This window comes from Peromyscus maniculatus, chromosome 1, assembly GCF_049852395.1.
Source record: "Peromyscus maniculatus bairdii isolate BWxNUB_F1_BW_parent chromosome 1, HU_Pman_BW_mat_3.1, whole genome shotgun sequence".
Classification (NCBI taxonomy): Eukaryota; Metazoa; Chordata; class Mammalia; order Rodentia; family Cricetidae; genus Peromyscus; species Peromyscus maniculatus.
This window is the reverse complement of record NC_134852.1, coordinates 36,580,717-36,605,190: the sequence shown is the minus strand read 5'-3', so window position 1 is coordinate 36,605,190 and position 24,474 is coordinate 36,580,717. Positions and strand designations below refer to the sequence as shown.

Here is a 24,474-nt window from a genome sequence, read left to right as displayed (position 1 = left end):
AGAGTAAGTAGAAAGATCCTGCCTCAAAAAAACAAGGCCGGGCGGTGGCGGCGCACGCCTGTAATCCCAGCACTCAGGAGGCAGAGGCAGGCGGATCTCTGTGAGTTCGAGGCCAGCCCGGGCTACAGAGTGAGATCCAGAACAGGCGCAAAGCTACACAGAGAAACCCTGTCTCTAAAAACAAACAAACAAACAAAAACATACAAAGAAGAACACTTAAAGGATGCAGCAGCTCAGGGGTAGAGAGCTTGCCTAACATGGACGAAGCCTCAACAGAGAGCATCCAAGGGCAGTCGTCACCCGCGCAGCTGGTCTCTACCAGGTCTTCAGCTGGGACAGGTCCCTGCCCTTTAAACAGGGAAGCATCGATGGCCCATGCTTAAACCACTGTCTTAAGTTTTAGAGACAGGGTCTCACAAAGTTGCCCAGGCCGTCCTGGAACCCATGCCCGTCTGCCTCAGCCACCACATCTGCCCACAGTCTCTCAGTGACTCTTAACATTCACAAGGGGCAATTGTCTTCGCTCCACTTTGCAGGTCAGAAAACCGAGGTGCTCAGAGTCCACCATGAGCCGGCACTCGGAGCCCACAGCCCTCTGCTATGTCTTAGAGGTGATGAGTGACCTCTGAACAAGTAGACCAGCAGGACTCCCCGGAGACCCCTGCCAGCCTGCACCCCAGGCTTGCTGCAGGTGGTGAGCTGTGTCTGAGCTGCTCTGAGATTTGGTGACCTCAATAGGGATGGCCATCTGTTGGGTGCTCTGCAGGCAGGGGCCTGAACCCACCAGGAACGAGGCAGGCCCAGGCCAGCCTCAGGAAGCATCTGACCACAGGCACTCTGTGTGCAGGGACGTGGTTCAGATGCTCCTCAAACTTCCAGAAACCTCATGGAAGCATCCGGCCTATGGCAGCCAGCATCGCCTGGGATGAGGGCCCCACCACGTCCTTCCTGTCTGCCTGTCCGGACACTCAGCAGCAGTGGTCTCCCCGGTCCTGACCCCGCTCACTTACCAATCCTCTCGATTCTTGTCACATCCCGGATCTCAGGGACTTTGGTGGTGGCTGCCTGCAGGTAAGGAGGATGGATGTGTGAGATTCCCAGGAGCTCCCTTACATTCCTTCCCTCACAGGCAGGCAACAGTCCAGGCGCAGACCCCCACCCCACCCCACCCCTGTGCTGTCACTAATGGCAGTGATGAGCCCCACTACAGAGAGGCCCAGGAGACTCTCAGACCAGTGCTCTGGTTCCTGTTAGGTCCATGTCCCACGAAGAGCACAGTCCACACCTCTCTGGCTTAACTTGGACTCCATGTTCGCAGTTGAACATGCTAGAGTGCTGTCCACCAAACACCTACCAGGTAGGGAGGGCCTCCTGTGCATCTGTGCTCTGGAAGCAGCAGCTAACACCATCCCCTCTCAGAGGAGAGACATGAGGAAAGACCTCCTAGAATGGCTGAGCCCTTGGAATTCTCCACAAAGCAAGCACACCGATGTTCACAACAGCCAAAGCCACACACACATCCATATGCTCGGTGACCGGAGAGTGAGAAGCAGGATATGTTCTATTCATTTATGAAATATTATTCAGCCATAAAAAGGAGGAGTGATGCTCTGATACCAGATATGCCTGGGAAGAACACTGAATGGCTGAGTGGGCTCTTCCATGTTGGATCAGCAATTAAGAGTACTCCCTGGCTGCTCTTCCGGGGACCAACATTAAGTCCTCTGTACACATGTGGCGTCTCACAATTGTGTATAACTCTAGTTCCAGGAGATCCAATATTTTCTGCTGACCTCTGCAGGCACAGACTTACATGGGGACAAAACAGCCATACACATAAAAGAAAACATGATTTTAAAGACCTGCATGTTGAGTGACTCTTATATGTAGTATCCAAAAGAGATAAGTCCAGAAATAGAAAGTAGAGTAATGGCTGCCAAAGGCTCAGGGAGGGAGGTGTGGGAACACTGGGGGTGTCTGATAAGAGCCTGAGTCAGGAGGAATGCTCTAAATCTGGGGCTAGCCCAAGCTACAGAGTGAAACGAGACAGAGAAATCCAGATGGTAGACCTTTGCACATTCCGAAATATTGTGATGCCTCTAGGAAACCACAATGCTCGGCATGCCTCCTCCCTGAACAGACCTCCAGGATGCTCTGCAAATGTTCACAGCTTGCCTCTTGCTGTTCAGTCCTTCCAACTGACTGTCTCTGTAGGAGGCTGGGGGGCTCCAGGAGCACAAGACCCCAAAGGACTACTCCACAGGCCCTTCATAAGGCAAGCAAGCAAAGGCCACACCCAAGAACCCCAACTCTCCGGACAGATATTCCTGAGAAGTTTGTCTTCAAAGTCAATTCTGTCCACTGCTGAACAAACACCTTTTAAAATTCAAGACCCAGCAAAGTATAGGCCAGGGGTAGAACTCCTCCATGCTGTGTGAGGGACTGTGTTCCACCCTGTGATATTTCATCTTTTTTTTTTTCCCTGTGGGGTTTCCTCTTGATGGAGTTTATAATTACCATGGAAACAAACTTCTGGGCATATCTGTGAGGGAGTTTCTAGACTGGGCTAAATGGGAAGACCCACCCTAACCGTATCGTTTTGCTTCGTGACTGAGGATGCAACGTGACCCGCTGCCTCGGGCTCCCTCTGTCACAGGGACTGTATCCCTTCCAACTGCGAGCCAGGAAACAAACCCTTCTATGATGGTCAGTTTTACTTTTATGTCAATTTGACACAAGCTCGAGTCCTTAGGGAAGAATAATCTTAACTAGGAAACTGCCTCCCTGGGGCCAGGCGGTGGTGGTGCACCTGGGAAGCAGAGGCAGGTGGATCTCTGTGAGTCTGAGGCCAGCCTGGGCTACAGAGCGAGCTCCAGGACAGTTGGGGTTGTTTCACAGAGAAAGCCTGGGAAGGAGGGAAAGGACAGTGCCTCCACAAGACTTGCCTGCAGGCAAGCCTGAGGGCGTTTTCTGGATGGATAACTGAGTGAGTCCGGGCTGAGGACGCAGCAACAGCTGTATCGCTGTGGACAGCAGGTACACTCCCGCCTTCAGACACACAGTCAAGAGGAGCCCGCGGAAATCCCTGGCTGACACGATGGTGCCGACTGTGCTCATGCTGGCTCCACCCTCGGGGCTCAGGAAGAAATGTCTAGGCCCACATACACATAACCCCCAAAATGTGAAGGCTGTGGATCTGTCACCAGGCTTCAGGGGTTGTCCAAGGGGTTCCTGGCAATCTTGGAGCACCTTCAAACTGTTGAGGCCATGGGTCATGGGATGGAGCCAGGTCAAAGGTCAGAAGCACCGCAGGAGCCAGAGTCAGAGTGACAATGAAGCCTCCAAGGCTTCACTGTGCTGGCGGGGGGTGGGGGGGTGGGTGGTGGGGTGCGGGGAGCTCTGAGGGAACCAGCAGGTAAAGGTGCCTGCCTCCAAACCCCACCACTGGAATCCCATTTCTGGGACCCACGTGGTGGACTGAGAGAAACCACTTCTGCAAGTGTACATGAGTCCTGGTGAGCGGTCACCTACACAAATACACATGCCCACAAAATCAATAAAAATATATAATTTAGACTAGATGGTGGTGGCGGCAGTGCACACCTTTAATCCCAGATTTCGGGAGGCAGAGGCAGGCAAATCTCTGTGAGTTTGAGGCCAGCCTGGGCTACAGAGTGAGTTCCAGGAAAGGCACAAAGACACAGAGAAACCCTGTCTCGAAAAACCAAATAGGGGCTGGAGAGATGGCTCAGGGCTTACGTGTGTTCATTCACTCCTCTTGAAGAGGACCCGGGTTCAGTTTCCAGCTATAATATGGGGCTGAAGAAATAGCTTAGTGGTTATGAGCAGGGCTGCTCTTCCAGAGGGTCCAGGAAGGTTCATTCCCAGCGCCCACATGGCAGTACCCATCCATCTGTGGCTCCAATCCCTCCTCTGTCCTTCGTGGGCACCAGGCACACACACAGGAAACTACCCATACAAAGAAAAATGAAAGTAGGGGCTGGAGAGGCGGCTCAGTGGTTAAGAGCACTGGCTGCTCTTGCAGAGGACCCAGGTTTGGTTCCAACATGGTGGCTCATATCCATAGTTCCAGTTCCAGGAGAGCCAATACCCTTTGCTGGCCTTCTACAGGCACTGAAAGTGCATGATGCACATACAAACTCCTATACATAAAATACACACAATAGTAAACCTAAGATATATATTAAAAAGTAACAAAAAACTTGAAGTGACTGCCAGGAACCCCTTCGGGAACTCTGACCTGAGTCTAAATACAGCTGAAGTCTTGCATCCGTGCCATATGGGAACGGGGAATTAAAAAACAACACACACTGGGACAGCCCAATGCAAGGACAGAACTTCAGATGTTTCTCCCACCTCCCTCATCTCCTTCCTCCTTCTCCTCACCATGGCAACACCAACATTCTCCACTGCGCTTCCTACAACTTGACTGGGCTCGACACCGGAACTGAGGCCACCAGACGGCCACAGTAGTTCTTCACCTGGAGTCTGGGGAACTGAAGCCAGGCCCAGGATGTCTGGTCTCACTTCCTGGGGTTTACTCACTCATTTTAACATCCAAATAATTGTGTGTTCACACAGACATGTGCCCTGTACGAGGTTCTGGAAAATGCAAATACTCTCTGGACGAAACGGCAAGCTCTGACCCCACACTTTGTTTCTCTTCCTCTCGCACACACTCTTGGTTCCTGACACATCTTCCCGTCCATGGGACACATGCTCTCAAGTCCACAGCACAGGTTAATACTGGCTACTCTCTCCAGGGCTCAGGGTGCCAGCCTCACCATCTTCATAGACACTGGGACAAAAGACTGCAGAACTGGCCACAGACTGCATCAAGAGGAAGAGGAATGGAGTTTCTGTAACATGATGTGCGGAGGAGCCAAGATTCTGCCACCCCAGGCTCTTGTTTATTTACTCATTCACATAGAAACCTGAGTATCGTGTGTGTGTGTGTGTGTGTGTGTGTGTGTGTGTGTGTGTGTGTAAAAAGAAAAAGAGAAATCCTGAGTGTGTGTGTGTGTGTGTATAAAAAGAAAAAGAGAAATCCCGAGTATCCACATGACTCCCCCAACACACTTAGGATTCTTTCCCTGCCCCGCAGACAAGGTTTCTCTGTGTATCCCTGGCTGTCCTCGAACTTGCTCTGTAGATCACCAGGCTGTCCTCTAACTCAGAGATCTGTCTGCCTCTGCCTCCTGAGTGCTGGGACTAACAGTGTAGGCCTGGCAGACCTAGGATTCTTTTTTGTTGTATTTCAAGACAGGGTTTCTCTGCGTAGCCATGACTGTCTTGGAACTGTCTCTGTAGAACAGGCTGGCCTGGAACTCAACTCAGAGAAATCCACCAGCCCCCGCCTCCCAAGAGCTGGGATTACGGCGTGCGCCACCACGGCCTGGTGTAATAGAGTTGCCTTCTCCATCAGATTTTAAGGCCACACGACTAGCTTTCTCCTTCCGCAGAGGTCAAGACGCCAGCTTCTTCCTTCAGATCCAGGTCAGCCCTCCTCCGTCCAGGCATCCTCCGGCCCTCCTCCCTCAGACCCAGATGCCCTCCCCGTCCCCCTCTAGACCAGGCCTCACTCACAGTCCTCCCTCGGACCCAGGATTCAGGCTCCAGCCCTCCTCCCTTGGTATAATCTCCTCCAACACTGCCCATGTGTCCTCCCGAGCCTCCCTGAGGACCACGCGACCTCCTCAGCCCTCTCCCTTCAGACTCGTGCACCCACCTCTGCTCTCCTCCCTTAGATACCTGAGTCCTCCTCTTTATCTCTTGCTCAGACCCAGGATCCTCCTCAGCATCCTCCCTCGTGAGTCCTCCCCACCCTTCCTCCCTCAAAGCCAGGCATCCTCCTTATCACTCTCCCTTCAGACCCAAGAGTCCTCTCCAGCCGCCTCCTTCGGACTCCATAACGAAGGTTATTCTTAGTTCTCCACATGCAACCAACACTTACCACAGTTGCCATGATGCACACCAACCGCCAATGCCCCAGCGGAAACGGAAATAGGCTAGGAGCTGCCTTTGTTCTCTCTAGGCTCCCCGGTCATCCAGGCATCTCTATGGTTTATAAACTATGTAAATCTCCGGGGGGCGTACACTAGGCCGCGCCCACCCCAGAGGCTACATCGGAAGGCGGGTGTCTGGGTCCTGGGCGGGTTCCTGACGTCTCCTGCTCCTCCTTCTTGTACCCAGCCTCCCCGCCCCCCAACCGCTAAGACCGATTGCAAAATTCTGAACACTTTTTGTAGCAACCACACGTCTTCCACGATCCCTTTCGTCTCTATCCGCCCTTCCTCCCCAAATTGGGGCCCCAGCTGAGACTGACAGTTCTGTTCGCCAATTGCTTCCATGCTGCGCGGCAGCAAGCCCCGCCCCCTGCAGATCCCGGGAGGGTCTGGCCAGAGAAACTGGATCCCATCCGCCAATAGGAAGACGCCGCAGCCCCCGTCCCCCTGATGCGGACCAATCGCGCTAGACCAGCAGGGCGGGCAGCGCCTCCTGGCGGCCGCAAGGCGCCACTGCAGCTGTCCGCCCCACTCAGAGTCGCCGCGCTGCCTACCTGAGTCGGAGCGCTCCGCGGCGGGGGTGCGGTCGTGCAATAGGAAGCGGAGTGCTTTGCAAGCTTCCCGTGGGACACCCGCTAACCCGGCCGGACACCAAGTCCGGTGCATCTCCAGCCGGTCTCTCTGGTTTCCATTTTTGGTGCGCGAAGTGCCCCGCTCGCAGCAGCCATGCCTCTCAGCCGCAGTCTCTCGATGTCCTCGCTCCCAGGACTGGAAGACTGGGAAGATGAGTTCGACCCGGAGAACACAGTGCTTTTCGAGGTGGCCTGGGAGGTGGCCAACAAGGGTGAGAACGCTAGCCTCGGTCCCTTGACCGAGAAGGGCAGGCGAGGATGGGGCCCCAAAACTCTGATTCATACGGACACAGAGCTACCGTGGGGGGACGCTTGGGTCCTGTGAAAAGCGCCTGTGACTTCTGTGTCCTTCTGTGAGTAGGCGTCCTAGGCCCTGGGGGGAAGGGACAAGAGACTACTCTTAAGATGGAAGGAGGCTTCAGGTCCTGCGATCTAGGGGAGAAGGCACTCAGAGAAAGATTCCTGGGTCTTGGAGGGAGGTTTTCGAGGGCCGAGAGAGAGACCTGGGATCTAAAAGGGGAAGAGCTGATGCATGTAACCCTGGGGGGCATTGGAGCTTTCGGGTCTACGGTCCAGAGGATGTGACTGTGGACTAGAAAGAGCTGCTCCTAAAAGTTGGGATTCATGAATTCTTCAGGGAGCATGGCGGACCTGACCACTGTAGAGTAAAGATGGGGGAGGGGGAGGCTAGAATTCTAAGGCCAAGGTAGGAAAGAGTTGGGAACTTGAATGCCGGGCTGTGAAGGAGCCCAGGGCCTGAGCCATGGCTTCCTAAGAGGAGAGGTGTCTCCCTAGGGCCCAGCTCACTTGCATGCTGGGATGGGAGGAACCCACAGTCCCCAGTTGTGTGTATGGGGTCCAGGACCACTACCTGCTTGCTGGTCACAGGAGGGGCAGGGCCCAGCCCTGAGTGAGCCTAGTCAAGGCCCCTGGAGGTGAGGAATGTTAATTCCAGGTTCCTTTAGGTAACTGTGAGAAGCTAAATGGGGCCATGTACCATTCTTCCCAGTGCATCTGAAAGTTGGGAGTTTAGAACCTGGGTCTTAGCAGGGCAGAGGTGGCGCACGCCTTTAATCCCAGCACTCAGGAGGCAGAGCCATGCAGATCTCTGTGAGTTTGAGGCCAGCATGGTCTACAGAGAGAGATCCAGGACAGGCACCAAAACTACAAGAGAAGCCCTGTCTTGAAAAAACAAATTAAAACAAACAAACAAACAAACAAAGAAACAAACAAAAAGAACAGAGAGTGAACATGGGTCTCTGATCCTTGTTCTCCCAGCTCCTAATTCCCTCAGACTAGGAGCCCTTCCTGTCCCAGGACCATGATTCTAACTGGAGCCTGCTCCTCCCTCGACATCCTGTCTCCACTAGACCCAGGAGGGCTGCCCTCCGGTCCGGTCCGCTGTCCATGACCCAAGCAAGCCCCAGCCCCTACCTCCTGATTCCCAAGCGTGGGCTCCTGCTGGTCTTCTGTCCCGTCACCCCGCAGGCAGCTCTCAGAGCTATGGACCAATGGTGGGGTTGTCTGTCCTTTGCACTTTGGCCCACAGTGGGCGGCATCTACACTGTGCTGCAGACGAAGGCGAAGGTGACAGGGGATGAATGGGGTGACAACTACTACCTTGTGGGACCATACACGGAGCAGGGTGTGAGGACCCAGGTGGAGCTACTGGAGCCCCCAACGCCTGAGCTGAAGAGGACTCTGGACTCCATGAACAGCAAGGGCTGTAAGGTGGGACACAGCCTACGGGAGTGGGGGGGGGGACACGGGGGCTGGGGCGGACGGAATGGACCAACATGACCTGCCAGCAGGGGCCTAGCAACAGAGAGTAGAATGGAAACCGGAAGGCATGGATACAGTGGGTAGCGCTTTCCCAGCAGACCTAGGGAAGAAAAGTGATGGACAGGTATGGGATCTGGTGAAGAAGGCCAGTGGGCACCAGATGTCTGTGAAAAGATGGATGCAGGTGGATTTTAGCTGCTCAGACCCACAGGGTAGAAACAAGCTGGAGCTAGACATCAGGATAGCCAGAGCCAGGTGTTAGGTGTGACCCCAGCACTCTGGACCATAACAAGATACTGTCTCGAAATAAATGAACAAAATAAAGAACAACAGCCAGACGGGCAAAAAGATGGACTATTGATGAAGAGAGGGAGGGATAGAGTCTGAGAGAGCCCATCCGGGAACTAGTGATAGGAGGCAAGGGGTGTGACTCAGTGATAGATTCCCCTGCCTAGAACCCCCCATGAGGGACTAGGGGTGTGGCTCAGTGGTAGAGCCCCTGCCCAGCAGGTCCCTGTGTTCACTCTTTTTTTTTTTTTTTTGGTTTTTTGAGACAGGGTTTCTCTGTGTAGCTTTGCGCCTTTCCTGGAACTCACTTGGTAGTCCAGGCTGGCCTCGAACTCACAGAGATCCGCCTGGCTCTGCCTCCCGAGTGCTGGGATTAAAGGCGTGTGCCCCCACCGCCCGGCCCCTGTTTTCACTCTTTTTTTTTTTTTTTTTTTTTTGGATTTTCGAGACAGGGTTTCTCTGTGTAGCTTTGTGCCTTTCCTGGAACTCATTTGGTAGCCCAGGCTGGCCTCGAACTCACAAAGATCCGCCTGCCTCTGCCTCCCGAGTGCTGGGATTAAAGGCGTGCGCCACCACCGCCCGGCCTGTTTTCACTCTTAAGAGAAGCACTCAGGAGGATCTCTGTGAGTTCGAGGCCAGCCTGGTCTACAGGGAGAGTTCCAGGACAGGCTCCAAAGCTACACAGAGAAACCCTGTCCTGAAAAACAAAAAGGAAAGAAAGATGAGGGCCGTAAAGAGAAAAACAAGGGCGGCAGTGGCGCACACCTTTAATCCCAGCACTCGGGAGGCAGAGGCAGGCGGATCTTTGTGAGTTCGAGGCCAGCCTGGGCTACAGAGCGAGATCCAGGAAAGGCGCAAAGCTGCACAGAGAAACCCTGTCCTGAAAAATCGAGAGAGAGAGAGAGAGAGAGAGAGAGAGAGAGAGAAAGGGAGGGCAGGTGAGAAGGAGAAAGCCTAAAGAGGTGTGTCTGTCCTCGGGGGAGAGGCCATGAGAGGCGGAAGTCACATGGAATTAGGGACTGGAAGACAGACAGGTGCAGGGCGGGGTGGGCTCCAGCAGCCAGTCAGGCCACACCATGTCCCCACGGGACCCCAGAGCGGCCACATCCCTCCCCCAGGGCAGCTGTTCCTAATAATAGACCCCTCCCAGCAAAAGGGCAGACAACAGCTGGGGGGGGGAGGGGTACCCCAGTGAGACTGGCAGGACCAAGCCGGGTTGGGACAGAGGGACATCGAGTTTTAGGAACGTGGCAATGGGTAGGAAAGTTGTCAGACGTGTGACTACAGATTACAAAGCAGGAGAACGAGGAGAAAGTGGCGGGCTGCAATTATGTCGGGTACCAGTGAGGCGAGGGAGCGTGAGCTGGCTGAGCTCGGGGACCAGACTCGGGAATAAGGTGGTGGGTGAGACCTAAGGCTGGCTTGTCGGAACCTCCCTCTGCCTCTCTCCCAGGTGTACTTTGGGCGTTGGCTGATCGAGGGGGGGCCCCTAGTGGTGCTCCTGGATGTGGGGGCCTCAGCCTGGGCCCTGGAGCGCTGGAAGGGTGAGCTTTGGGACACCTGCAACATCGGGGTGCCCTGGTACGACCGTGAGGCCAATGACGCTGTCCTGTTTGGCTTCCTCACCACCTGGTTCCTGGGTGAGGTAGGCCCTGCTACAGACCCCACCTCCCCGGTGTTCTCTACCCAGACTTCAAACTCTCATCCTTCCCTCTTAGGCCAGAGGGTGGGCCTCCCCTGGGCATTCTTGGAATTGTGGGTTTGTAATCCAAGGGTCGACTCTGGTTTGGGGGACATGAGTGCCCAGGAGTCTAGCTTCTTTCTCAGAGACCAGAAGAGCCAACCTCAGCTTCATTTTCTCTGATCTTCCGGGTATAAACACACCAAGCCTCCAGGGAGTCCTGTCAGTACAGGCTGGTTCACAGGAATTCTGGGAGTTGCTCTCTAGTTGATATGGAGTGCATCTGAGCACTTGGAGGGGACTCTTGATGCTTACGGATCTTGAGTTGGTTTCAGAACCAGGAATCTGGGCTGCTCCACCACTCCCCTATCCTAGGGTTTTTAAAAGTTTTAGGAAACTAGCCGGGGCGGTGGTGGTGCACGCCTTTAGTGCCAGCACTTGAGGGCAGAGGCAGGTGGATCTCTGCAAGTTCGAGGCCAGCCTGGTCTACAGAGCGAGATCCAGGACAGCCAGGGCTACACAGAGAAACCCTGTCTTGAAACGCCCTCATAAAAAAAAAAAAAAAAAAAAAAAAGAACTTTTAGGAAACTTAGCTACAATGCCCTAGGACAAACAGGAGCTACTTGATTCAAAGACTTCTGGACGTTTTGCTCCTGTTTTTTACCCATAAAATTTTACTACCCCTGATTAAAATACCAAGAGTCCTGGAATTGTGAGCAGGACTTAGGGACACAGACATGTTGGTCCTTCCAGTTCCACCTTGCCAGGATTCAGACATTGGTAAACAAACAAACAGCTTCTGGGGATGAGGTCAGCCGGGTGACCTAACTTGAGTTAATCCCTTGTCTCTGTAAATGCTGCCTGCTCTGAGCATAGTCTCAGCGGTCACCTCTGCCCTGATTCCTCCTCCGTCCCTCCGTGCTGGGGATTGCTGGTTCCTCGGTGCCATGTGGAAACACAGTGACCCTGTCCCTCTTTCCCCATAGTTCCTGGCCCAGAGCGAAGAGAAGCCGTACGTGGTTGCCCACTTCCATGAATGGTTGGCAGGCGTCGGCCTGTGTCTGTGCCGTGCCCGGCGATTGCCAGTGGCGACCATCTTCACCACCCATGCCACACTGCTGGGCCGCTATCTGTGTGCTGGTGCCGTGGACTTCTACAACAACCTGGAGAATGTGAGCTGGAAGCATGCGAGACACAAGGATTGCATGACAGCCCAAAGCTCTGGCAGTCACGCTCCATAGAGCCCAGGCTCCAGCCCTCCCGCCATCAGACACAGGGCAGACCCTGGCCCCCGCCCGCCCTCACACCCTAGTCTCAGAGTCCAGCTGCCAGTCCCTGTCTCCCTCAGGACGTTAGTGCAGTCCTGAGGCTCACCCAGTCCTCTACCCTGACTTCCCTCCCTTCCTGCCCAGTTCAATGTGGACAAAGAAGCAGGCGAGAGGCAGATCTATCACCGCTACTGCATGGAGCGCGCGGCCGCCCACTGTGCTCATGTCTTCACCACTGTGTCCCAGATCACCGCCATTGAGGCTCAGCACCTCCTCAAGAGGAAGCCAGGTAGGGTCTGCGCTGTGGTCCCTCCACGGGGATGAGGTAGGGGAACACGCCAAGCCACAGAGAATAGAACATCAACTCTCCTAAGTCCCGGGGTGAGATGGCAACTTGTAAACGAAGCTGGCTGGCTCTGGGTCCTGAAGGATGATAGGAGCTATCATTTCTTTTTCTCTCATTTCACAAGTGGCCAGTATGTACCGATCTTCTGAGAGAAGTGCAAATACTGTGGGCTTTATTTTTGAATGAAGTAAGGTTGGGACCAGGTTTGCTCCTCCTGCCCCGCGGGCTCCAAACTTTGCCCTAGGTCCTGATGTGGCTTGTGTGTGTGCATGTGTGTGTGCACGGAGCGTAGAAGAGGACTTGGGTCCTGACCTTCAGATGGAGTTACAGGCTCTGTTAACCATCCTGTAGCTGCTACAGGAGCTGTAAGCTGGCTTGGCCTCTGAGCCCTTCCTCCCCACAGCTTTAATAAGGCGGGGTCTCTCATTGAACCTGGAGTTTCCCGTTTTGCTGGGGCTATTTAAGCTCCCGGGATCGACCTATCTTCCCCCGTCCCCAGTGCCGGGGTTACGGGCATACTGAACCGTGCCCAGCTTTCACTGAGTGCTGTGGGTTTGATTTAGGACCTCTTTTTTATAAAATGTTAGGTTAGTATTTTCATAAGCATAACTGTCAGTACCTCAGCCCCTACAGATGGATGACCACGTGGGGATCTGGTGTACTCAGGGACTCTGGGAGGTGTGGCTTTTCATCTATCTGTCCTTTTCCCACTCTGAAACAGGATCTAAAAATACCACCGGTCCACTTCTCCCAAGATATACCTTCTCTTTCTCTTATATTTTCTTTCTTCAGCCAAGGTCTCACTTATGTACTCTAGGGTAGTCTTTTTTTTTTTTTCTTTTTTGGTTTTTCAAGACAGGGTTTCTCTCCTGGAACTTGCTTTGTAGCCCAGGCTGGCCTCTAACTCACAGAGATCCACCTGCCTCTGCCTCCAAGTGCTGGGATTAAAGGCGTGTACCACCACTGCCCGGCTCTCTGGGGTAGTCTTAAACTGCGGGTTTAGTTACTGAAGTGCCTCAGTTTCCACAGTGTTGGGATTATTAGCACACTCCCTCACGCTTGGCCACAATACACTGTCTATCTTCATGCTTCCTTTAGGGGCTCAGCCATTTCCTCCCTGCATAGAGTTTTTAAAAACATTTTTTTTTTATTCAATTGTGTGTCTGTGTCTGTGTGCATGTGTGCGTGCCCCCAAGTATATGGACACTGGTTACTCATCTGGAGGACCCAGGTTCAATCCCCAGCACCCACATGGTGGCTTACAACCGTCTGTAATTCCACTTCCAGATCTGACACCCTCTTCTGGCCTTAGTAGGCAACAGACACATGTGGTGCACAGCTGTACAAGCAGGCAAAATACCAATACACACAAAATAAAAGGAATAAATCCAAAAAATAAAATAAAAAGTGAAGAAGGGTCAAGTGTCAGAGCTGAATCAGTCCCACGGAGCTGAGCTCACAAAGGGGCGTGGGAACGGGAAGTCGCTCTCGCTTCCCGTAGGCATCAATGACTTTGATCAGAATGAAGAATGAAACATGGCCCTTCTCCCCGAATCCTAGATATTGTGACCCCTAATGGGTTGAACGTGAAGAAGTTCTCTGCTATGCACGAATTCCAGAACCTTCATGCTCAGAGCAAAGCCCGGATCCAGGAGTTTGTGCGTGGCCATTTTTATGGGTATGTGAGCCAGGTGGCTAAGAGAGGAGACCAGGGGTTGAGACTCCTGGATCTGATGGAGGAGGGCCGGACTCGGGACCCTAGCTCTGAGGAAAGGAGACTCCCATATCTCAGGGAGAGGGTGAAGGTTTGAATTCCTTGGTCCTTCAGTCCTGGGACAGCTATGTTCTCCATTACATTCTTGATATCTAGAGCTATGAGATGGGTATTAAATAAATACCCATCTAAGGAGAAACTCCTACGACTTGCATGTATCCCTCTGTTACCTGCGCATTGTAAGAAATGCTTTAGCCCCGTGGCTTCTGGGGTTTGTAGTTTTCAGAGCAGGGTTGGGAGCTCACTCTTCCTGTGGCTGATTTTTAGGCACCTGGACTTCAACTTAGATAAGACTTTGTATTTCTTTATTGCTGGCCGCTACGAGTTCTCCAACAAGGGAGCTGATGTGTTCCTGGAAGCCTTGGCCCGGCTCAACTATCTGCTCAGAGTAAGGCCTGGTCCATGGAGGGGGAGCTAGAGGAGAAAAATGTGTGCCTAGCCAGGGAGCTGGGGAGAGTAGAGACCTACCAGGTGATTATGGAGACCCTTGGGTAGGAGCAGAGCATAGGAACCAGAAAGATCAGAAGTCAGGTCTGGTGGCACATGCCTATTATCTTAGTACCTGGGATGGGGGGGATGGGGCGGCGAGGGGGGCCTGAAGCAGAAGGATCAAAAATTCAAGGTCAGCTCTTTTTTACAGAATGAGTTCAAGATCAACCTGGGCAGTTTTGAGACCCTGTATCAAAATAAAAACAAGGCTGGGAGTGTGGCTCAGTGGTGGAGACCCTGCCTAGAATCCCCCAGTGAGGGGCTGGGGTGTGGCTCAGTGGTAGAGCCCCTGCCTAGAATCCCCCAGTGAGGGGCTGGGGGTGTGGCTCAGTGGTAGAGCCCCTGCCTAGAATCCCCCAGTGAGGGGCTGGGGGCGTGGCTCAGTGGTAGAGCCCCTGCCTAGAATCCCCCAGTCAGGGGCTGGGGGCGTGGCTCAGTGGTAGAGCCCCTGCCTAGAATCCCCCAGTGAGGGGCTGGGGTGTGACTCAGTGGTAGAGCCCCTGCCTAGAATCCCCCAGTGAGGGGCTGGGGTGTGGCTCAGTGGTAGAGCCCCTGCCTAGAATCCCCCAGTGAGGGGCTGGGGATGTGGCTCAGTGGTAGAGCCCCTGCCTATGCAGGAAAGTTTGATTTTAATCTCCTATATTGTTATAAAAAAAAAAAAAAAAGAAATCCGAAGTCCCATAATTCCTAGCAGCGATGGCATGGTTGAGTCCAGCATCCTGACATCCCTCTGCTCCTTGTCCCAGGTGAATGGCAGTGAGCAAACCGTCGTTGCCTTCTTCATCATGCCGGCCCGGACCAACAACTTCAACGTGGAAACCCTGAAGGGCCAAGCCGTGCGCAAACAGCTGTGGTGAGCCGTCCTTGGCCAGACCCTGTGGGTCCATACCTACTGTGTCCCTGGGCTTATCTCTTTGTGGTTATCTCTGACACGATCAGGATGCCACACCCATTCAGCGCTGAAAGCATGTGGCCCGGCTGGACAGGTGTGAGCCCATGACGGGGCAGATCGTCCACAGTAAAGTTTCTGCCCTGCCCCCAGCTGTGGCCCTCCTTGTTATTCAGCCGAGCCCCTGCGTGCTCACTGAGCCCGTTTCCTGCCCTCTGGAAGCCGTCATTCATTGTCCACCAGTCTCCGAATATCTTCTCGTGGTGGGCACTGTTCTAAGCATGTTTGAGAAGCGAGGAAGAGGTAGGAATGCAGCTCAGTTAGCAGAGTACCGGCTGTGGGGCTCCGTGTCCCTAATCCCAACACTTGGGAAGGAAGGGCAGGCAGGAGGGTCAGAGGGCCAAGGTCATACTGAGCGCCAGGCTTCCAGGGGAGAGGAAAGAGGGGAACGAGGAGAGGGGTCCAGGGTGGCGGGGTCCGCGTGTCCCGTGAGGACGTGGGCTGCAGCCCTGGGAGGGGTGTAAGTCACGAGAGAGTAGGGTGATAGTCTTTTCCGAGCGTGTGTGCCAAGATGTTCCTCTCTCAGAATATTATTCCTCTTGTTTATAAAACAGGGCCTAGTGTCACTGTCCAAGATTCATGCGAATCCTAATAATAGCTGACATTCTGGAAGGCTCCGTGGCTGGGCTTTCTCTTGACCTCTCAGGCTCTCTGCAACTCCTGAGGTTGATGCTATTTTTACACTCATCTCAGAGATGAGTCACTGAAGCCAGAGAGGAAAGGCCACCTGTCCTCGGTGACACATCTCAAGGAACTCAAGCATTCTCCAGGCCCCTTCCTCCAATTTGAAGTCCCCCCAGGGCATGGCCTCTCTACCCAGACCTCAGTTTCTCTGTTGCTCCAAAGCCTGACAGTCAATAGTAGCTGGTGTGTACGTGGTATTTTTTCTCTCTCCCCTCCAGGGACACGGCCAATACAGTTAAGGAGAAATTCGGGAGGAAGCTCTATGAATCCTTACTGGTGTGAGTGCCCAGCCCTGGCTCTCTTCCCATTATTGGTAACCTAACCTGTTCCATCACTTTACTCAAATGTGTCCCCGTCCCCTTGCAGGGGGAACCTCCCAGACATGAACAAGATGCTGGACAAGGAGGACTTCACTATGATGAAGAGAGCCATCTTTGCCACTCAGGTATGGTCAGCACCCCTGAGAAGAGTGCTGGCCCTTCCCAGCATTTCCTGGGGCCTCTTGCCTCAAAGGTTTCTGGGAGTTCTGTTTTTTTGGGTGGCCCTTTATAAAGGGTCCGGTTCTGAGGTCAACAGAAATGTCCGTGTTGAAGCACAAACCTCCACATCAAAGGGAACGAGGGTGTTTGTTCTGGCCCAGTGGTGGTGGTGCACACCTTTAATCCCAGCACTCGGGAGGTAGAGGCAGGTTGGTCTACAGAGTAAGTTCCAGGACAGCTAGAGAAAACCCTGTCTCAAAAAACCAAAAAAGAGAGAGACAGACAAAATTTATCCTGGAGCCAAGCATGACCATGGACCAGGAACACAGACTCGGGTCACTTGGAACACCATGTACCAGCATAGTAACAATTTTTTGACTTTTTATGATAACAAAACAAAGGAAGTAATAATGAAAGGTATTTTTTTTTAATGCATTGGTGGAGACACCAGGTTAAGAGGGGTGCAGCTAAGTGGACATCGTAGACCTAAGGTGCTGTCAGTGACATTTCTTATTAGCTCAGAGACACACGGCAAGGAAGGGCTCTTTGGTAGGCTAAAGTAGCCCAAGATAAACTTTTGTTGGTGGTATTGGTGGTGGATTTTGTTTTGTTTTTGAAGAGTAGTTTTCTCTGCTTAGCCCTGGGCTATCCTGGATCTCTCTGTATAGACCAGGCTGGCCCCAAACTCAGAGATCTGCCTGTTTCTACCTTTGGAGTGCTAGTATTAAAGGCATGCATCACCATGTGGCTGTGTCTTATTTCCCACAGAACCCTCTGATTCCTCGGGTTGGAATTAAATGGATGGGAAACATTAGGAAGATGTGGCCCACAAAATGAGAACTTCATTTTGCACTGTATTGACTGACTTCCTTTGCTCCCGAGCCTTCTGGGAGTTAGAGTTCTTTCATTTCCAGGGGTCAAGGGACTTTGGTGAGGCTGAGTTTGGGGATCTAGGCAGCTAACATGCACTACTGAGGTAGGATGCACTTTTGGATAAAATGTTTCTGAAGTGAGGCAGCTGCTTCATACATGAATACCGCTAACATGGGCTGCTTGGAGTTGGAGTGTGTGGCCCTCATTCACCACCCATGTGTATGCCCTTTAATGAGATGATGTAACAGTTGCAAAGAACTCTTCAGGGTAGAAAGGTCTTGGGTTTCCTGTCAATCTATCTTTGTGACTCCTGAGGGTGGGGAATGAATTTTCATAAGAAAACTACAACTCCCAGCTGCCTTACACCTTGCTCTCAAATGGACACAATGGTCCACTTGACTGCCTCACTGGATCTTAGCCAAGAGACCGAGAAGTGATCCACTTGACTGCTTGACTGGGAGCATCTAAATTTCCTTGGCCTTTCCTTTTTTTTGGGGGGAAAGGGTAGGGCCAGCATTCTGCTGCCATCCTGGTTTTTATGTTACATGGTCACATCAACCAAGATGGTGTTAAAGTCACGTGGTTGCATCCATCTTATCAAGGTTCCTTGGGGTTCCTTTTTTTTTTGGGTTTTTTGGGACAGGGTTTCTGTGTAGCTTCGCACCTTTCCTGGAACTCGCTTTGGAGACCAGGTTGGCCTCGAACTCACAGAGATCCGCCTGCCTCTGCCTCCCGAGTGCTGGGATTAAAGGTGTGCGCCATCACTGCCCAGCGCCTTGGGGTTCCTTTAAGGAGAGACAAAGGTATATAACAGAATACAGACACTTCCTCATAATCTGCGGAGTGCCTTAACACCAGCTCTGTCTCGGTTTAGCTGGACTTTTTGTCATTTTGTTTTTGCTCAAAATATTTACAAGGAAAAAGCTGGGTTCTAGTCTGGAATTTGTTGACCTCTGTTGGTAGCGTCTTCAGATCCCTGGTGTCGTCATGGCCCAGGAGCAAGTAGCAAATGGCCTGTCTCTCCCTTGACCCCCCCCCCCCCCACACACACACACACTTGTGATTTCTACAGCGGCAGTCTTTCCCCCCGGTGTGCACCCACAACATGCTCGATGACTCCTCGGACCCCATCCTGACCACCATTCGCCGAATTGGCCTTTTCAACAGCAGTGCTGACCGGGTGAAGGTGAGGCCCGGCCCATGCTTGCGTCGGGTGGTGGGTGGGGTGCCAGGGGAAGGGTTATTCCTTGGGCATCGTGCTTCTTATCTCTGTACTTCATCAATTGTGCTGTGAAGAGACACCATAACCACAGGAACTCTTATGAAGGAGAACATTTAATTGGGCTGGCTTACAGTTCAGGGGTTTAGTCCGTTATCATCACAGTGGGAATCATAGAGCCAGGCAGGCAGACATGGTGCTGGAGAGGTAGATGAGAGTTCTACATCTGGATCCACAGACAGCAGGAAGAGACAGTGAGCCACTAGCCTGGCTTGACCTGAGATCTCAAAGCCCGCCCCCAGTGACACACTTCCTCCAACAAGGCCACACCCACTCCAACAAGGCCACACCTCCTAATAGTGCCACTCCCTATGAGCTATGGGGGCCATTTTCATACCACCGTGTGCACTATTTAGAAAGAACCTTGACTTCTGAGGCCAACTGAATTAAGGTGAAGTCTTTGGCTTGTTGTCCACTTTGCTGTGTGTGTTTAGAGTAGTTCCCCTCTCTGGGTGTTTAGGAAGTAGCTAAGCCCTTTTCTTCCATTGCCAGGTGATTTTTCACCCAGAGTTCCTCTCTTCCACAAGCCCTCTCCTCCCAGTGGACTATGAAGAGTTTGTCCGTGGCTGTCACCTTGGGGTCTTCCCCTCCTACTATGAGCCCTGGGGCTACACGCCCGGTGAGTACAGACGTGAGGGGTGGCAGAACGATGGCGTCTTGTTTCGTTCTGGAATGATCCTGCAACGTGGCCCCACCTCAGTTGAGGGTCGATGGTGACAGCCCATGCTGTCCCCATGTGCACTGTTGAGACACAGAAGTCGACGGGCTCAGGCCTAGACGACTGGTGTTCACTGGTTGTCACTAATAACCTCGTCTCCGTTTGGGGGTGTGTAATCCCTCAGCTCCACGAGCTGCGGATGAGCAAGCCTGTTCCCAGTGCTCGCAGCCTTGCTGTGCGGCCCAGGCTGGTCCTGAACTCCTGATCGACTTGCTTCCACTTCCAGAGTGCTGGGATTACCAGCCTGCACCACTGCGGCCTGTTTTTGCAGTGGTGGCTGTCAGAACTAGGGCTTTGTGCTTGCCAGGCAAGCATTCTACCAGCTGGACTTCCTGCCCTGGTCCCCAACGCCTTTTAACTTCCTCTCCACACCTCTCAGGGCCCTGAGCTCTGAGTTGGGATTGCTTGTGTATAGTTATCCCTCATTGGGGAAGACTATGGGGTTTTCTTGTTTATTTTTTGGTTTGGTTTGGTTTGGTTTTTTCGAGACAGGGTTTCTCTGTGTAGCCGTGGCTGTCCTGGAACTCACTCTGTAGACCAGGCTGGCCTCAAACTCACAGAGATCCACCTGTCTCTGCCTCCTGCGTGCTGGGATTAAAGGCATGTGCCACCACCGCCCAGCTTATTTTTGTTTTTTAGGCAGGGTTTTGTGAAACCCAAGCTGGCCTCAAGCTCACATGTATCTGAGGATGGCCTTGAACTCTTGACCTCCCTACCTCTATCTTTTTAGTGTATTATAGGCATGTTCATCAAATCTGCGTGCGTGCGTGCGTGCATGTGTGTGTGTATGTGTGTGTGTGTTTCTGTGGCTGTCTGTGTCTGTGTATCTATCTCTCTCACACGTACACAGTGAATTATTATTTCTCTTCCTCACAGAGCTTGGGTGAGGGTTACCCAAAGGTGTGTGGGCAGCTCTAAAGCAGGTATATCCCAGAGTAAGTCTCACCCATCTCCAGGACTGCAGAGATGGAGGCCCATCTCCATGCTGCAGGACCTCCTAAGACCACAAGACCGAGGAAAGCTGGGGCAGGATTCCATAGATCTGGGAGGAGATGTTGGCAGGAGTGGCTAGAATCTCCAGAGGGGTGTAATGCCCCACCCCCTCCTTCTGTGGGGGTGCATCAGCCGGCCCGGGTCTTGAAAGTCATCACATTGCCCTAGTGAAGATAATAATGGTTGTTATGCCTGGAGAGCATTGTTCTATCATGGGATCTCTGTTGCCTAGGCTTGAACTCATGGCAGTCCTTGCCTTAGCTCCTGAGCCTTGGGATCACTGACTGCCATTATATCTCACTCTGAGATCTTTTCTTACCTCTAGTGGAAACAGACTGTGAGCTGGTGTGGTAGCACACTGGGGAAGCTGAGGCAGGAGAGTCATCATTTCAAGGCCTGCCTGGGCTCCACAGTAAGACCCTCAAAAGCAAACCACTAACCAGCAGCTACCATGTATACCTGTAATGCTAACTAATGGGATGCAGAGGCAGGAGGATTAGGAGTTCAAGGTCATCCTTGGCTACCTAGTGAGATCAGGGCCATCCTGGGCTACATGAGACCCTGTCTCAAACAATAGGGCCTGGAGAGATGGCTCATCAATTAAGAACACTGACCAAGGGGCTGAAGAGATGGCTCAGAGGTTAAGAGCACTGGCTGCTCTTCCAGAGGTCCTGAGTTCAATTCTCAGCAACCACATGGTGGCTCACAACCATCTGTAGTGAGATCTGGTACCCTCATCTGGCCTGCAGGAATACATGCAGGCAGAACACTGTATATGTAATAAATAAATCTTTAAAAAAAAAAAAAAAGAACACTGACCAAGCCAGGAAGTAGTGATGTATGTAATCCCAGCACTCGGGGGCAGAAGCAGGCATATCTCTGTGAGTTTGAGGACAGCCTGGTCTACATAGTGAGTTCCTGTCTTGAGAAAACCAAAAATAAAATAAAATTGAGGACTTAGATTCAATTCCTAGCACCCACATGGCTGCTAACTCTAGTTCCAGGGGATCCAACATTTTCTTTTGGCCTCTGCAGGCACTGCATACATGTGGGCAAAACACCTATACACATAAAAATAAAAAATAAATTCAAAACAACTACCAGCCTGACTATGACCATGTTTGTGATGATCCAAAGCTTATACTCTGGCACACACGCGCGCGCGCACACACACACACACACACACACACACACACTGTATCTTTTTTTTTTTTGGTTTTTCGAGACAGGGTTTCTCTGTGTAGTTTTGCGCCTTTTCTGGAGCTCACTTGGTAGCCCAGGCTGGCCTCGAACTCACAGAGATCCGCCTGGCTCTGCCTCCCGAGTGCTGGGATTAAAGGTGTGCGCCACCTCACCCAGCTAACACACACTGTATCTTAATGTCGTTGTGGTTAAGTAAAGTCCTATCATCTGTCTATCTATCTATCTATCTATCTATCTATCTATCTATCTATCTATCTATCTCATCTATCTATTTTGAGACAGGGTTTCTCTGTGTAACAGTCCGAGCTGCCCTGGAACTCTCCCTGTAGGCCAGGCCTGCCTCTGCCTCCCGAGTGCTGGGATTAAAGGCGTGCGCCACCACTGCCCCGCGGTTAAGTAACGTTCTTTATGTGAGCCCGGCACTAGTGTTCCATAAATAAATATCCTCTTCATCACGGACTTTATCGCAGATTCACTTTTCTGAGTCTCTTAGCTTCTCTTGTAGAAATGTGGGAGGCCCTCAGCACCCTGGGGGCGCAGTGGGAATACACTTGGCTCAGTTGCCAGCAGGTGGCAGTGTAGAGGCATCTCTTGCGGGGCAGGCTGGAGAGACCCGTTGAGTTTGCATTTCCCATTCTTGGCCCTACAGCCGAGTGCACCGTCATGGGCATCCCCAGCATCTCCACCAACCTCTCTGGCTTTGGCTGCTTTATGGAGGAACACATCGCAGATCCCTCCGCTTATGGTCAGTGCAAACGGAAGACAGCATGGGGGCCTGGCCCACAATTCAGACCTTTTTTTTTTTTTTTTAACAAAGCCTGCTCTCTGCCTCTGTAGGCATATACATTCTGGATCGGAGGTTCCGCAGCCTGGACGATTCCTGCTCGCAGCTCACCTCCTTCCTCTACAGCTTCTGTCAGCAGAGCCGGCGACAGCGCATCATCCAGCGGAACCGCACAGAGCGGCTGTCAGACCTGTTGGATTGGAAGTACCTAGGCCGGGTATGACCCACGTCCCTTTCCTTAGTCTCTGGTTCTGTAGCCTTAAGAGGCTAGAGATGGGCAGGCGTGGTGGCACACGCCTTTAATCAATCCCAGCACTCAGGAGGCAGAGGCAGGTGGATCTCCGTGAGTTCGAGGACAGCCTGGTCTACAGAGCGAGATCCAGGATAGGCACCAAAACGACACAGAGAAACCCTGTCTGGAGAAGTGGCTGGGATTTATCTGCCACTCGCTTGAGTGTAACCTGTCCTTGACACGTTTTGCCCGTCTTTCTGCCCAGTACTACATGTCTGCACGCCACATGGCTCTGGCCAAGGCCTTTCCAGATCATTTCACCTATGAGCCCCATGAGGTAGATGCGGTAAGTGAAGCGGGAACCAATGCTGGGCAGGGACGGGCTGATTTGGGACTGGCGGTTGGTTGGTGGACACCTCTAGGGACTTAGGTGGCATCCATGCCCTCTGTTTTGTGCCCGCTCCGGGGCATGCAGACCCAGGGGTACCGTTACCCACGGCCAGCCTCCGTGCCGCCATCGCCCTCGCTGTCCCGACACTCCAGCCCACACCAGAGTGAGGATGAGGAAGAGCCCCGGGATGGACCCCTGGGGGAAGACGGTGAGCGCTATGATGAGGAAGAAGAGGCTGCCAAGGACCGCCGCAACATCCGAGCCCCAGAGTGGCCACGCCGGGCCTCCTGTTCATCCTCCACTGGCGGAAGCAAGAGAAGCAATTCAGTGGACACTGGACCCTCCAGCTCACTCAGCACGCCCTCCGAGCCCCTGAGTCCGACCAGTTCCGTGGGTGAGGAGCGCAACTAAGCCTCTCTCCCCGGCTCCCTGCCTGTCCTGTGTCCCTCCTGGGGGCCTGTACAGATGGGAGGATGCCCGAGCACCACTCCAGACCAGTGGGACCCCTGCCAGTGTGGTCCATAGCCCAGGTCAGACACTCCAGCCCTTCGGCTCCGATCTTGGAGTCCCCACACTCCACTCCGCTGTGCCTTTCTCGAATTGCAGAACACATTCTTTATGCTCTGGCCTGGAGTCTCCAGGCTTAGATTGGCTCCCAGAGGCCAGGAATCTGCCTTTGTTCTTCAATGCCAGAGGTTTTAGGACAGCTGGTGTATTGTTTTCCAGGCTGCGGCTTTGTTCGATCCTACAGCCATACAGAGGATGCCATCACAGGCCTGCCCTGAGAACCACCTCCTGTTAGAATCTGTGTGGCCTCCCTGCAACTGGGACAGCCACGTTCAGAGTTAGGACACCTCAGGGATTAACATAGTTGTGTATGGGGCCGGAAAGGTAGCTCAGTCGTCAGTGCTTGCCTAGCATGCCGGAAGCCCTGGGATTTAGCTCCAGCACCCCTAAACCTGGTGTGGTGGTGCACATCTGTAATTCCAGCACTCAGTAGGTAGAGGTATAATGGCCAGGAGTTTCAGGTCATCTGCTACATAGGGAGTTAGTTCATGGCTAGGTTGGGCAACGTGAAAGGCTGTCTCAAAATCCAGCAAAGCAAAGGTGAGAATGTTTATGGTCCTCCATTTCAAGCCACAGCAACCCGGACAGGCTGCAAGGCTGGTCTCCCTGGATGTCATGTTCAGAGTTGTCATGTTCAGAGGTTATTCTTCCCCTTGGTCCGGTGTCCCCTCCAGGAAATGCCTCTGTTGAGGACAGAATGGCTGTCGACCCCTCAACTGCCCAGCCTACTGTGAAACAGCTGGGCTCTGACTCCCAGTGGCCAAATCAGGAGTCTTGTCACTGTGCTGCACCCCAGTCCCCTTTCCTGATCTAGAAATAAGGAGCCAACTGGCTGCTTGAAGCCCCACAGGTACCTCGAGGCCTTTCTGCCTGCAAGCTTGTCCTGCCCCGCGTCTGTGAATGGGCGGGCCCCTCACGTGGGTGTCTGGCCTGAGGCCTTTCTTGGTTTGCGTCTGGAGGGGGAGGGCAGAAGGTGTGTGATTGGAGTGTGTCTAGAGATGAAAAAAATATACCTGTATTTAAGTTGCAAGTGTAA

The 24,474-nt window shown here is 52.9% G+C and overlaps 2 protein-coding genes across 4 annotated transcripts in view; one reads left to right on the top strand and one right to left on the bottom strand.

Annotated features, from left to right (window-relative positions):
- The window catches only part of Ruvbl2 (RuvB like AAA ATPase 2), a 15,486-nt gene extending 9,116 nt beyond the window's left edge, over positions 1–6,370 (bottom strand). The window contains exons 1-2 of one of the 3 annotated variants that reach the window (XM_006986277.4): positions 5,975–6,370; positions 1,011–1,065 (exon numbers count right to left, since the gene is read on the bottom strand). In XM_006986277.4, the coding sequence (XP_006986339.1) occupies positions 1,011–1,065; positions 5,975–5,986 (67 nt within the window). In that variant the 5' untranslated portion in view covers positions 5,987–6,370. The remainder of the gene's footprint in view (positions 1–1,010; positions 1,066–5,974) is intronic. The other 2 variants (XM_016004878.3, XM_076575222.1) reach the window with 2 other exon arrangements.
- Gys1 (glycogen synthase 1) lies at positions 6,334–24,474 on the top strand. The gene is made up of 16 exons (XM_006986278.3): positions 6,334–6,870; positions 8,208–8,389; positions 10,182–10,373; positions 11,396–11,581; positions 11,822–11,966; positions 13,584–13,701; positions 14,065–14,185; positions 15,033–15,139; positions 16,138–16,197; positions 16,286–16,364; positions 18,344–18,457; positions 19,043–19,169; positions 22,114–22,209; positions 22,302–22,465; positions 22,746–22,826; positions 22,956–24,474. The coding sequence occupies exons 1-16, from the start codon at positions 6,753–6,755 to the stop codon at positions 23,280–23,282; spliced, it is 2,217 nt and encodes a 738-aa protein (XP_006986340.1). The 5' UTR covers positions 6,334–6,752; the 3' UTR covers positions 23,283–24,474.

What these genes read in the sequence shown, in the direction of transcription:
- Gys1 (XM_006986278.3), top strand. Translation starts at nt 6,753, where the DNA reads ATGCCTCTCAGCCGCAGTCTCTCGATGTCCTCGCTCCCAGGACTGGAA. An exon ending in CTGGGAGGTGGCCAACAAGG is followed by an intron (nt 6,871 to 8,207) that starts GTGAGAACGCTA and finishes TTTGGCCCACAG; the next exon opens with TGGGCGGCATCTACACTGTG. An exon ending in GTGCGTGGCCATTTTTATGG is followed by an intron (nt 13,702 to 14,064) that starts GTATGTGAGCCA and finishes GCTGATTTTTAG; the next exon opens with GCACCTGGACTTCAACTTAG.